Raw genomic sequence first — 14,895 nt, forward strand, 5'->3', positions numbered from 1 at the left:
AAACCTCATGGGTTAAGCAAACCATGATCAATACAGATCAGAATTCAGAAAACCACTGCAAATCACCAGGCCACCTGCAAGGGGCAGCCTGGACTACATATTTCAGTATCAATATTCTACTCCTATTAAAAATACGGTAGTGACAACTGGAGCACAGTGGAAAAAAAAGAATGAAAGAGGGAAGAAAATAGTCCAATGAATTTAGTGATCTTAGTAAGTGAGCAACCACTGGGAACCCACTTTATATGAAATTAAAGGGATTACTTTCCAATGTTAATTTAAGAAAAAGAGAACTTAGTGGGAAAAGGGGAGAGAAGAAAGCAAGGTTTTAATGTATAAACATTAAATACCAAATTATATTTGCTAACACTGAAGATTTAGTACCAATAAAAGTCTGATTCTTTTTTGCTGACATTTTTAGTTTTATTAAAGAATTACTACCAACAGAGATACTTTCTTTCTTCTTCTTTCATGAGAAATGGATGCTGTGTTGTGGCTTGCAAAGTCACCAGTAAATTGCATTCTGTGAAATACCCTTTTGCTTTTGGCTAGGGGTATGGAGATAAGAAGTATTGCCTTAGTTTTAAAAGATGCATGTTTCTCCATTACACATTTTGCTTCTTATTTGATGTGCAAAGGGAAACTGAGAATTGCTACTGGTGCAGAAAAGTCTTCCTCAGGAAAACAATACCTAAGCTAGAAGTGTACATATCTGCTTTTGTCCTATCCATTACTATGCATTCATATACTTCACCATTAGCATGTGTGCCAGGAACCAGCCATGATTTAGAAATGATTCAACATAGTCAAGTCTTCATGAATTGGCACCAACTTCTTACTGTTTTATTCTTTCATCTGTATACTTATATATAGCATATACATGAAAGAAAAAATTAAGAACACATACAATGGGCTGGGAAAGTGGCTCAGTGGTAGAGTGCTTGCCTTGCATGCATGAGGCCCTGGGTTCGATTCCTCAGCACCACATAAGCAAAAAGTAAAAAGCTGGAAGTGGCACTGTGGCTCAAGTGGTAGAGCGCTAGCCTTGAGCTGAAGAGCTGAAGGCCAGTGCTCAGGCCCAGAGTTCAGGCCCCACGACCGGACCCCCCCCCCCAAAAAAAAAGAACACATACAATATTGTTGGAAATAAAGTTGGCTAAATTCTTACTAGTAGCAAATTCTCATCATACACAATCAAAATATCTGGTACTAGCAGTAGAGATTTTACAGTGATAGTGTCATTGTATTCTAATTTTTAATTGGAATGCATCATGTTGCAGAGGCTATAATATTTTGCTTTATATAAATATGAGTGAGTCCTAAAAGGCTCGTTTTAATCAGTTTTTTAGAAAAAAATAATTTTGAAATGGATAAAGTCAGCAATTATGTTATAAAGGAATAAAACCTAACATTTCCAAATACCTTAATGTATTATCATGCATAATGCCAATAATATAAATAAAAGGTATATTGTCCAAAAACAATTGAAGAGCTATATATTGAACTCTATATTCTTCATTACTTCATGATTTTATTCTTCCAATTAATATTCCTTGTTTTCTATGCATATTAAATAGTATCATACCTTGTAATAATCAATATACTTTTATATCATAAAAAGCTTGCTGCTGCTGGGCACTGGTGGCTCACGCCTGGAAACCTACCTACTCAAAGGCTGAGATCTGAGGATTGTGGTTCAAAGACAGCCCAGACAGGAAAGTCCATGAGACTCTTATCTCCAACAAATCACCAGAAAACCGGAAGTGGCTCAAGTTGGTAGAGTGCTCGCGTTAAGCTAAAGAGCTCAGGGACAGAACCCAGGCTGAAAGTTCAAGCCCCATGACCGACCCCGCCCCCCCCAAAAAAACCCAGCTTACTGCTTTTTGGAATAACATGATGCAAACTATATATAGATAGATAGATAGATATACACACATATTATATATATATATATATACACACACATAAATGCTTAATAAATATGTGCTGCATAAATGAACAAATGACTAAATAAGCCTTCGGTTTTTATCAGGTGCCATAACATTTATTCCCTACCAAGACTAACTTCAAGACAAGGCAGATAAAAATATAGCATAGCTTAAAAGAAACAAAAGGAATTTGGTAATTTTTCTGTCTTTCTTACACTAGGAAGAGAGTCAAAGCTTGTGTAGGTAAGAAAAGAAATTACAGTTCTCTAAAGAAAAGCTGAGCATTACATTCAGCAAGGAATATTAACGTCCTCTATGTGCTCAGCATTGCACTTCAAAAGCAGGAGAAAAAATCCTATGACTTAGACAAAGGTACCTTCCTTAGAGGAGCACACTGTGAATTAGAGGACCACGAGCAAAAATTCTGTAGCCTTTCTTATCATCACTTTCTACTATGCACCATTACATCAGCATTCTTAATTTCCTCTGACAACTTCATGCTCATTCACAATTCTGTGAATTGTGCAGGTGAAACTTCCACTTCTACCTACTTCTTTGCCAACATTTTTGCCCAGAAAATATCTACTCATCCTACAGCAAGGCCAATGTAAATGTCACCTCTATCTACATGTCTCAGCAGTGATCCTGGCTTTCCTTCTCTGAGATTTTCTTGAAGGCTTTGAATGTCTCTTAACAAGTGTTGTTTTCCTTTGTGGACTTGTATGTCTTGGGAGTATAGACTAGTCTTTTTCATTTTTACATTCCCATTTTTGGCATTGTTTGAGCATGAATACATGATTGTCAAAAGAAGAGGAAAAAGTAGAATGTCCAGTACAAACTAGAAAGATGAAGACAATTTCCCATTCCCAACAGTAGATGAGGCATCTTATGTCCTGCATTTATGAATCAAATCAGAATTCTTGGCTCAGAATTTGCTTTAGAATCACTAGAAAACATGTGTACCATAAATTGGAGAAGATATCTGTATATGTGCATGTATGTGTGTGTGTGTGTGTGTGTGTGTGTGTGTGTGTGTGTGCGCACCAGTACTGGGGCTTGAACTTGGGGCTTGGGAGCTGTCCCTGAGATCTTTTGTTGAAGGCTAATACTCAACCACTTGAACCACAGCTCCACTTCTGCCATTTTGTGGTGAATTGGAGATAAGAGTCTCAGGGACTTTTCCTGCCTAGGCTGGATTTGAGCCATAATCCTTAGATCTCAGCCTCCTGAGTAGCTAGAAATACAGGTGTGAGCCACCAGCACCCAGCTTTTATTTTTTACATCTGTGCTTTGGACTTGCTGATATATAACCATTATAGAGGGGTGAAAACAAATATTTGAATCTTTGGGGGTACATTACAAATTGATATTGGTGAATATATGCAGAAAATTAAAAAAAATAACATCTTTAATTTCATTTCTTTCCAGGACAGTTCATCATATAATGAAGTATTCAAATGAGGTAACTATAAGAACTGTAAGAACTATAAGAACTTTAAGAACTGTAGTTCTTAAACCTAGAATTGTAGAGGAATTAAAGCTTAGCATATGACAGGACTAACCACAGTTCCATGGCTTAAACTTAGAAATAGTCTACTGTATGTCTCTGATATCATACCTTAAAGTAGGTTTAGGTCACCAGAGCCTTGTACATATCCTAAAACTTCAAGCCTACGTCGTAGACTAACTATATATAACAATGTCAATGATTAATCATTCCTTCCTCAAACTGGCAGTATAAGAGCCTGTACAACATGAGTGGTTCATTTATGAGGAACCCTGCTTATCAGCTAAGATATTCTTGACTTCAAGCACTGAAACAGTCAACTATTATTGTTCTATATTCCTTAGCAGGACTAGGGTTTGAACTTAGGGCTTTACAGGTACTTTATCAGCTTTACCTAAAGCCATTTTTTTGCTTTTGTTATGTTTTGGACACGGTCCTGTGTTTTTGCTTGGGAATGGCTTTGTACCACTATCCTCCTTTCAATACTTCCCACATAGCTGGAATCACAGATATGTCACACCATATTCAGCATATTGATTGAAACAGAGAGGTCTCACTAAATTTTGCCCAACCTAGCAACAAACCTCAATCCTTCTGATGGGATTGCAGACAAGTACCACTGTGTCTGAACAAATTACTTTTTTTTTTTTTTTTTTGCCATTCCTAGGGCTTGAAATCAGGGCCTGGGCTCTGTCCTAAACCTCTCTGTGCTCAAGACTAGTCATCTAACACTTGAGCCACAGTGCCACTTCCAGCTTTTTCTGAGTAGTTTATTAGAGATAAGAGTCTCACTGACTTTCCTGCCCTGACTGGCTTTGAACCACGATCCCCAGATCTTAGACTCCTGAGTAGCTAGGATTACAGGTATGAGTCACAAGTGCCTGGAAACAAGTTACTTTTAAGGTGAGGTAAACAGATAATTCTAAGTCATATACCAATCTCCGATCCACTTTCAATGCATAACCAGAGCCATTCTGATTTACATTTGAAGATTAGTAAGTTACATCGTACTGTGGACTCATACCTTACCTTGAATACTATATTTTATTTCAGGCATGATTTTAACAATCTAATTAAGATATAGTGCAAGTATCATTCTAGCTGAATTCATTTATTCCAGGAATAGGGAGATAAAAATGATCCCCAAACTATAAGATGAAAAAATATGACATGACTGAGCATTGCCATTAAAAAAGGCACTGGTGGAGAGTCAGCTGTTACCAATTTTGTGCTATGTATTAGGCGACCAATAGCATAATCATTTTTTCTTAGATACCTTATAATTTAGTGGAAGAAAATGTCATTGAGCTGAAGAATACTCATAAATGTATAATTACAATGAGGTGAAGGTTAAGGGGGAGAATAGCATCAGTGGGGGCATATTTTAGGATAGGCGAGAATAAGGAAGTAAATCAAGGAAACCTCTATGAGAAAATGACAATGAAGGGAAGAAACAAAAGTGAGAGTCCTATTCTTTTGGTAGTTTTTTTTTTTGCAATGCTAGACTTACTTGCTTTTAATGAAATTTAATAGCATTATTAATGGTCCTGAGTAAAAAGAACATTATCTTTTGCATTTGTGCCAATACTTTCATAGATGTCTTCCTATGAGTGCCTCCTTTTCTTTCCTAACCCAAATGTCAAATTGTACCCTTTTGTTTCCATACTCTATAGGTCTCTCCTGATGACCTCTTTTCTTTCTATGAAATTAATCTTTATATATTTGAGAGTCCCAAATCTGAGTCATCAGATACTTCCCAGTTTTGCATTTGTCTAATAGTATCTTTCTGTATGACCAAACATCTCTCAAATTCAACATATTCCAAACTCACTTTTTGTTCCCACTAATCTGTTCCTGTTGCTACTGCCTATCTTCATTATTATCAAATGATCTAATCTGTCTCTATAGGTAGAAACATGTTCTTTATCTTTCCTTTACTTCACTTACATTTGTCAGATCTTCTCTAGTCCTGTTACATATGCTTAAGTTAGGATCCTACTCATTGCTTATATAAATTGTTTCAGATATTTTCTGGTGGGTCTCCCTGGTTTCAGTTCCTATCCATACCTTATCTTTTTACTAGCACCATTTAACCATTTCAAATCGAGTATTCTTGGAAGGTATTTTAATGCTCATACTAGGAATATAAAATAAGTTGTTTTATAGTATGGACGCATACTATCTTTTAAAGTATAATTTCTGCCACTATTTCCCACTGATTTTGTCATATCAAATATCATTTTTGTCATATCAAATATCATTAAAAACTCACTACGAATGCTATTTATTCAGTGTGCTCACATATATTGTTTTATCTGAAATGCCTTTGCCCCTTTTCTTCCACAAATGAAACACAGGCACATTCTCCATTAGGCTGCATAAATATTATCTATTTGGCAATATGAAAACATCTAGATATCTTCTTTCTGTATCCTCATATATTGCTCTTATTTCTATTCAAATAATTGCAGTATTAAAATTATTCGCTTGTAAAAAAAGATTATTTGCTTGTCATACTCTTCAACTAAGTTTTTCAAAAGGGCAAGAACTAGGTGTTATTTACTCTGACAAGACAGTACTTAGTATACTGATTCTTGAATTAAAATGTATTTAATGATGTACTCATTTGACACTAGTAATTATCATCTCAATAATACTGTTTGTCAAATGTATACAATGTCCAAAGGGACTGAATTAAGCCCTATGCAAAGAAATTCTCGTTTACTTTTCATTTCACCACCAAGAGACAGTTATCTACACTTTAAATAAAATAGCTATGGCAGTGAAATTATTTGTCCCAGTGTCACTAATTGATATAGAAAAGATTCAAACTCAGTTATTTCATTACATAGCTCATATATTTTCTCTGTGCAGCTCTAGTTCATATTTACGAATAATCAGATTAACTTAAAAACAGTTCAATTAGCATCATCTTATCTCTCCTGGAAAAAGTATGTTATTCTTCTCAGAATGTCTAATATACTATCAGAATCTTGAAGAAGCCTTATTTTGGCATTGATTTTTACTATACATTGCTCTGTAACATAAGAATGTAACTATATATAATAAAATGCACAATGTTTAAATTTGCCGGATGTATAAGACTTTAAAATAATTTTATTATTTTAAGTTTTCAAAAATAAGAATGCTTGTACTTAACATTCTTTTTTTGTTGTAAAGCAGTGCTGGGGTTTGAACTCAGATCCTCACACTTGCTAGGCAGGTAATTGAGCACTTGAGTTATACTTCCAATATCTGTTTTGTATGTCAGTCCTGGGGCTTGAACTCTGAATTTTTGTTCTCTATGCTAGATTTCTACCAATTGAGCCATACTTCCACTTCCAGCTTCTTGGTGGTTAATTGGAGATATAGAGTCTCGTGGACTTTCCTGCCTGAGCTGGCAGATCAAAGCCTCTTGAGTAACTAGGATTACAGGCATAGTCCTCCAGTGCCTAGTTATATTTTGCATTCTTGACTTACTAAGTCAAAAATTTTAGAGGAATTGGACCTTATACCTGATTTATACAATTCTGTATCTAAAATGTTGCTATAAATACTTCCCGTGTGAGCTCTGACTAGTGGATAAATAAAAATCAACAGTTTATTCGTAAATTTCTCTGTCATTTAGCACTAGTATAGCAATCTTAAAGAACTAGATTAGCTTGGAATTAGGAGTTTTTTTCCTTATTTGCATTTACATTATTAATAGAAGAGAAAGAAAAGTGGTAACAAATAAGAGAAAACAGAAAAGCAGATCAAGAGAAGCTAGCTTCTCTTTGTACTAGTTTCATGTCCTTACCAGTGCACATAGAAGGTCAACTGCTTCCAAGATCAGTTCCTGATGGCCAATGCGGCTGACACCAAGATCCTCTAGCTCCTGATGTGTAATGCGAAGTAGCTGGTCCCCACTGATTTTCTCTCTCTCAAAGTTCTTAATGTACTGCTGCAAACAGTCATCAAGACCTACAAAATAAAAAGTATGGAAGATCAGAATGGGAAAAAAAATCCAGTTGATCTAAACTGGTGGGCAGGGGCAAAGAAAGTGTTAATTCCTACTATGTAACAAGTTAAGCCCTTTTGACTTTCCATTAGTCCAATTATCATCTATTTTTTCTCAATCTATGTGTGGGCTACAGCCAGAAAATTATCATTATATTCCTAGTTGTCGGGGTTCTTTTTTAATTTTCCTCAGCAATTTCTGAAAATCCTTACCTTACTTTTCAGCAGTTCTCTTTACAAAATAAATGGTCAGAATGATGGATCATAAAGTATGCTAACAGACAGGTTTCCCTACTTCCAATGTTAACTGAATCACATTTTTTTCTTCTTTTACTCTGTTTCCTATATAAGACTAACTAATCCACCTTCCTGTACAGGAGAATCCCATATTCTATCACCTTATCTTTAATTCAATAGTTAAAAAATTAAACCCTATCTTTGTTTTATCCAGTTCCTATCCAATAAATTCTACTATACTCAAACCTCTGATATCTTAAAAGAAACTGCAACCAAAACCTTTTGCTTCCAACTTGTGTTCACCATCAGACCCTGACTTTTATTTCTTCATCTGAAGTGTATTCCTTGATCCATTATCATTTGAATTTTACCAAACTCAAAAAGTGGATATTCGCATTAGATTTTATATTCTTGAAAATATCATTTTCAAAATTACCTGAGGAAATTCATAAATGACTGGTCAGGTTATAGATTGAGTGAACTTTGATTACTTATGAAATGGTCTGGCACAAATGATGTAATAAGACTAATAGGATTAACGTTCCAGGGTTTGCGGTGAGAAATACCAAGAAAATGAAACCAAGTAGTATTGATTATATCTTGGAGGGAGACATGAGGTTATAAAAGCAACACCCCAGCTAAAACTATGAGAAAGTAGAAATGATAAGCAAGTAGCATAAAAGGAAATCAGGTTAGAACAAATGTGCTAAAAAAGGACCAAAGTTTTGTGAGACAGTTAATATACAACCATCGAGAGTTTTTTTCTCTTGAGTCAGTCTTAAAAGCAGCCCAGTTCCTGATAAGATCTAGTATTAGGCCACACATTGTTTAAATATATTCTCAAACTTTCTCAACATAACTTGAATTACTTTGTGGTTTCTTAATACTATTATTTTTCTTTCATTCTCTATCGTTATGTGCCTATTGGTGAGGGCTGAAATTATGTCAATGTCTATAGTGATATGAAAGTCACCAGTGGTATTGAAGAGAATTGTTTTCCAAGTGATAGCAATAAGCCAGTATTAAATGAGTTGAAAAGTCTTCAGAGTAGTCTGGCTAGACAAAAGAAGAGAGCAGTAAGAAGATACTGGAAATGTACAGCATTGAGAGTTCATTTTTCTTTCCTTAAAATGTTAGGCAAGATTCAAAAAAATTAATATGTAGATAAGAACCATTTATCCTTATTGGAAAGGAAGAAAAGAAGAGGAAGATGGGTATAAAGACAGGTATATTATGACTATTAATAGATGAGGGGCTGCCTAATGACTTGAGGTCTACTGCATAAACAAATGTGAGCTAGTACCATTACAAATATGTGCTAAATACTTAACACTCAGTACTAATTATAGTGCCACACAACAAAATAGAAATCTTAGTATTTTTTTTTTTTACTTTTTAAGTCAGTCCTAATGCTTGAACTCAGGTCTTTGTGCTCTTTCTCAGCATTTTTTGTTCACAGCTGGTGATCTACCACTTGAGCCCAAACTGGAGTCATACTTGAAAGGAAAAAAAAGTCTGAGGTTAGTAACAACGGAAAGCTGAAAGGGCTCTATGTCAGATACTGCCCAGAATGCTGAATGTAGAAGAGTACATATGACACAATCCTTAAGAAAGATGCTAGAAACCAAGATATGTACACAAAAGGATCATTATAACTTCATGTATTAAGGGAAGTAGTAATGGATGAACAAAATGACATCTTCTGGAAAAATATATATAGTCAAAAAGATAATGGACCACAAAACTTAAAGGATAGCCACAGAAAATATCATCTAAAATACCAACAAAGGAACAGAGTATTAAGATTGTTGTGACAGACAAGTTTTTTTATTGTAAAGGTGATGTACAGAGGGGTTATAGATACGTAAGTCAGGTAATGGGTACATTTCTTTTAGAATAGTGGACACACAAATTTTAAATGCAGCCCAGTACTTCAATGAAATAAGGACTAAGACTCTGAACATTAAAGAGATTGTCAGTGAGTTTAGCCATAGTAATACCAGAATGATGGAAATAAAAGCTAGATATATATGGGACTAGGGTAGTGAAGGCTACGTACATAGAAAATATGTTCAGTTTATATGGTGTTTTTTAGAACAGGGAATATATAGGGAGATGCCAAATAAGGTCAAGGAGACTATTATCAAACAAATTTTATATGTAAAAAAGCTAAGACTTGATGAATTAGGTAACCCTCTTAAGTGTACATAGTAACTGACTAGAAAACAATGGTTAAATTCTAGTCCCAGAGAATTTGAAATCTTATCAGTTTTGATGACATCAGACCATCTAAAGACTGAAGAAAAAGATTATTCCTTTAGTAAAGTAGATCATACTTTTGCAAAAAGAACAGAGTAACTGGAGGTATAAAAATAGAGTTTAAATGTGAAGAAACGATAATATAGGGCATGGGATGATAAAATAATACTTTTCAACATCAAATGAAAGAAAAAGTATTTAAGTTTACTAAGAACAAACTCTGAATTAGGAGCTTCTAATGAAATATAGTTGAGAGTACTCAATTGTTAATCAGTCTGAAGTTGCATGATTAAAATGGATGAAGGGAAAAACCTGCGAATAATTTTTTAGTTAACACTTAAACCAGTAAAATACATGCTGAACTGAGAAACTTCATGTTCTTCAATGCCATCTTTTATAGTTGTCCTCCTACAAATAAGCAGTCTCTCTATGACGAACAATACACAATTTTTTTCACAAGGATTCTCAAGAGAACCAAGCAAAATAGAAAAAAGTCAGACAATTTTCTTCTAGATCTGTTCTCAATTACTGTCCTGATTTATTTTAGAAAAGACTAAACTTTAAATAATTTTCTGTTGTTTCCATAAAGCAGAATTGATACTACTGTGCAACAGTAATAATGTTTATTTATTATGTGGGCCAATCACTAACAATATGCACTTTACACATATTTTCTCATTTAATCATTAAAATAATATTATGACTTTTATATCTTGATTTTGCAGATAGGAAAATTGAAATTTAGGGAACATACACAGAATTCCATAGCTTATACATGATGAGGCAAGGTCTCATGCCAAGTTTATTTATTTATTACTGGAGGAGAATTGGAAAGGATTATTTATAAACCTCTAGACTGGTCATCTGAACTGTACCAAAAAGTCATTGTCAAAATTATTTTTCTGCTGTCAAATTATTTTTGGCTGATACCTGTAATCCTAGCTACTCAAAAGGCTGAAACCTAAAGGATCACAGTTCAAAGAAGCCCAGGGAAAATAAGTTTGTGAGATCTAATCTCAAATTAAACAGGAAAATGTTGGACTGAAGGTGTGGCTCAAGTGGTAGAGTGCCAATTGTGAGCAAGCAGAGCAAGAGTGCCTATAATAAGGGAAGTTGACCAAATTAGAAATATTAAGGGTAGGTTTTCTAGGAAAAGTGTAGAAATAATTGAGGCCTAAAGATGAGTGGGAATCAACTAGATAAAAGGGAAAGTATTAGACACAGGAAACGTTGAAGATCCATGAGTTGGAGACAAGATGGAGAATATGAGACACAAAGGAGTTTAGGCCAGCGTATGATTAAAGGGTGTGCTTAGATCTGTGTTGTGAAAAACTTTTTGCCTTCAACATGTAGAATGAAGACTTGTAGCAACATTGCCCTTTGTCAAAGGAAAGATCATCTTCAGTTGGAACTAATCTTCCAGTATGGCACCTTCTCTTGATTATTTATTTGAACTTGGCCTGTTGAGGCATACAGATTTTCCAAACGTGTCTTTTCTTTGACCATTTAATTTCTCTGCCCAGCTGCAATACTCATTACTACATTCCTACTAAGGTAAGAGAAAGACCTACAATGATAACCTATTTCATACATTTGTAAGAACTATACCCACGGTCTATTAACCCAGTTTCAGTAACACAGAGGTAAGAATTGCCTTTTGATGTTACAGTGAAACATTTTTAACTCAGACATATAGAACTCACTATTCCAGACTGAAGTAACTTCTTTACTCTAGAGTAAAATTAACTGCAGAAACAAATGGCCCATCCACTATTAAATCTGATCTTAGTTCATCTACTATGATCCTTCCCTTATGGACAAAATCTTACCTACTATTTTGAAGCCTCCTCCATTGTTACACAAAAACGTTATCATACTACAAAAGAATCTCAACTGTTGGGATCCTCTCCTAAGAATATCTTCCTTTGGTCTCACTCGGTGTGAATGCAGAGAGACCTGTATAATTTATCATGTCCTAGTGTATTTTTTTACTTGTAGATTTATAGGCACACTCTAGTTACTGCAAATGAAAGAAACCATGCAACTTACATGTCTTTGAGTCTGGCTTACTTTGCATAATATAAGTTTTTCCAAGTCTTTCTATTTCCTTATGAATGGTACAATATTATTCTTTCTGGTGGATGAGTAAAATTCCAGTGTGTGTGTGTGTGTGTGTGTGTGTGTGTATGTGTGTGTCTGTGTGTCTGTGTGTCTGTGTGTCTGTGTGTGTCTGTGTGTATTCCACATTTTCTTAATCCATTATTTGAGTGAGGGACATCTGAGTTGATTGATCAAAGATTGACTAATGTAAAAAAGAACTGTCTTTTTCTGCAAAAAAAGTGTTGAGATTATCCTCAAAAAGGAAAATAATGATTGCTTATATACACATATGTATATACACCTAAAGATATGTTTTGGATTATTTATTCAAGTATCCATATCTTGGATATTGTAAACAATGATGCAATGAACATGGATGTGCTGATAGTGTGGCCTGGATTGTGCATCTGATCATATAAAATAATATTTATTGAAATGAACTACAGGAGATGGAAACACGAGGTATTATTTTCTTTAAAATTGTTGTTTTTGTTTTCTATTCCTTTTGTCTTGTTTGTTCATTTATCTGTCTGTGGGAGGGTAAGGAGGGAAAGAAATGGCAAGAAAAAGGGTGAACAAATGTAGCAGTGATACTAGACACTATGTTGAGAATGAACTCTATCACTTTTGAGTGGGAACAGGGAGAGAGCAAGGGAAGAGGTCACATTGTTCAAAAAGAAATGTACTCTTTATCTGGCTTACATAACTTTAAACCCTTTGTACATCACCTTTACAATAACAACAAAGAAAGTTAAAAAAGGAATATCAACATTATTGAATATATAATAATTTCCCCAGGAGGAAATGTTTTAATATTTTATCATTTTTATGATTCTGAAAACAGGTTCTAAAGTATTAGGCCCAATTTAACTTTTAGTAAACATATATTTTGCATTTAATCATTAGACTATCAGTTTTACTGAAAACTAAAATTAAAACAAAGTGTGAGACTTTGATCAGATGTCAGAATTTATTTTCTTAATTAAAAGAATCTTATATTTACCTTACAGCTATTTCTGATAGGGTGCCTAAAATGGAGACATTCAATTTTATATTCATTTGCTTCATATATCAGAATCAATGTGTAACATCATACAACTAATTTAATAGCAAAATAATTCTTGTTAAACTAATATATAAATCCTCCTTAAACTAGAAATAGAGGGTTTTAGAAACCTTATTTTCCCCAAAAGTCCATAAGGTAACTTTAAATTAATTATAATATATTAAATTAATTATAATAGCCTACCTGTAGACTGTGCCTGAGCTCTTGTTCTCAAAGCCAGCTCTCTACCACTTAGGCCACAGCTTCACTCCTGGCTTTTTGATAGTTAATTGGACCTAAGATTCTCTCAGGTTTGTATGCTTGGGCTGGCTTTGAAATGTGATCCTAAGATTTCAGTTTCCTGAGTAGTTAAGATTACAGGTGAGCTACCAGAGTCTGGTTCCCCCCCCCCTCATTTTCAACATATGCTCAAAGTACTCTCACATATATTGCTGTATTTTTGTTTTTCAGTGTTTAAATATTTGTTCAAAGGGGTTTCAATTCAACATGTCAGTTTATGGGTACAAAGCAGCTTGATCACTTTCATTGATTTTCCATTCCATTGTTTTTTAAATTTTATGTGGGCACACAACATCTGGGGATCAAAATAAACTCTAGATTCTGATTTGGTTGGTCTAGAGAGGGTTTAATATTTTGTATTTCTATTTGAGAGTTCAAATAGCAATGGACATTAGCAGATCAAAGATTGACTAATGCAAAAAACAATTGTCTTTTCCTGCAAAAAAAGTGATGAGGTTATTATCAAATAGGAAAATAATGATGATTGCTTATATACACATATGTATACACAAAAAGATATATTTAGGATTATATATTTAAGTATGCAGCCATTTTGTTATTGGAGTCACCATTCCCAATTAAGAATTGTATAATGATACTCAAGAATCAACAAATATTTGTCATGAATTTATAAACCATAAAGAAACACATTTCTCATGTTGTAAGCTAAGCAAATTGTAGAGAGAGAAAAAAGCTACTCCATACTAATTGTAATTATGCTTATTCAAACAAGCCCTAATTGTATGTTTTAAGAATATTTAGAAAACTTCCCAATTTTCCAAAAAGTAAAGTCTGAGGAGAATTTCACCAGCCTAAATGAGCAATAATTAGTCTCACCCAACACAATATTGTTAGTATCAATTATAAGAGTACAGTGGAAGTTCTTCAAAAACAAAGAAAAGAAAGCACAAACAATACAAATTCATGTTCTTTATTATCAAGCCTTTCTCAAAAATCTCCAAAATATGTCTTCTAATATTTCTTATAATTATTTTCTGCTCAGTAAAATTCTCCATTATGACAGCATTCAATTACAATTAAGGTCTACTAAAGAATCAAGCCTAAAGCTGTGAGAGAGTAATTATTCCCTTGGTTCTCTCTGGGCTCCAAATTATTACAATCGGGTTGGAATAATAAATGCCTGAAAAATAAGAAAGGAATGAGGAAAAAAGTTCTACAGAGATAACTTAACCTAATACTGTGTTGAAGAAACAAGTTAACAGTTGCACTTCTTTTTTTAATTGTATAAGCACTGCCTCCCAAAGAGGCAGCATTGCTTTTCTAGTCACAAATCAACTGCTATAACATTCGTTTCTTCACAGGCTGCAATTGCTTGCCAAAAATTCAAAAATTAATTTTTAGATGACTTTTGCAAAGCCCAAGTCATAATTTACTACTACATTCATATTGGCAACCAAACAGTTAAATGTTTGAGCTAAATGTTCTTATAATTCTCCTGATTGAATTACTGCTCAAAAGCCTGATTTCATAAATAGGAATTTTTAAGAAGGGCATACATA

General features: G+C 34.1%; 1 protein-coding gene across 4 annotated transcripts in view; it reads right to left on the reverse strand.

Moving 5' to 3' along the window:
- Nucleotides 1-14,895, reverse strand: part of Cnksr2 (connector enhancer of kinase suppressor of Ras 2) — a 218,098-nt gene that overhangs the window by 177,327 nt on the left and 25,876 nt on the right. For all 4 annotated transcript variants that reach the window (XM_042670199.1, XM_042670198.1, XM_042670197.1 and 1 more), the window contains exon 2: nucleotides 7,235-7,398. In XM_042670199.1, the coding sequence (XP_042526133.1) occupies nucleotides 7,235-7,398 (164 nt within the window). The remainder of the gene's footprint in view (nucleotides 1-7,234; nucleotides 7,399-14,895) is intronic.

This window comes from Dipodomys spectabilis, unplaced genomic scaffold, assembly GCF_019054845.1.
Source record: "Dipodomys spectabilis isolate Male_0828 unplaced genomic scaffold, ASM1905484v1 ptg000526l, whole genome shotgun sequence".
Taxonomy (NCBI): Eukaryota; Metazoa; Chordata; class Mammalia; order Rodentia; family Heteromyidae; genus Dipodomys; species Dipodomys spectabilis.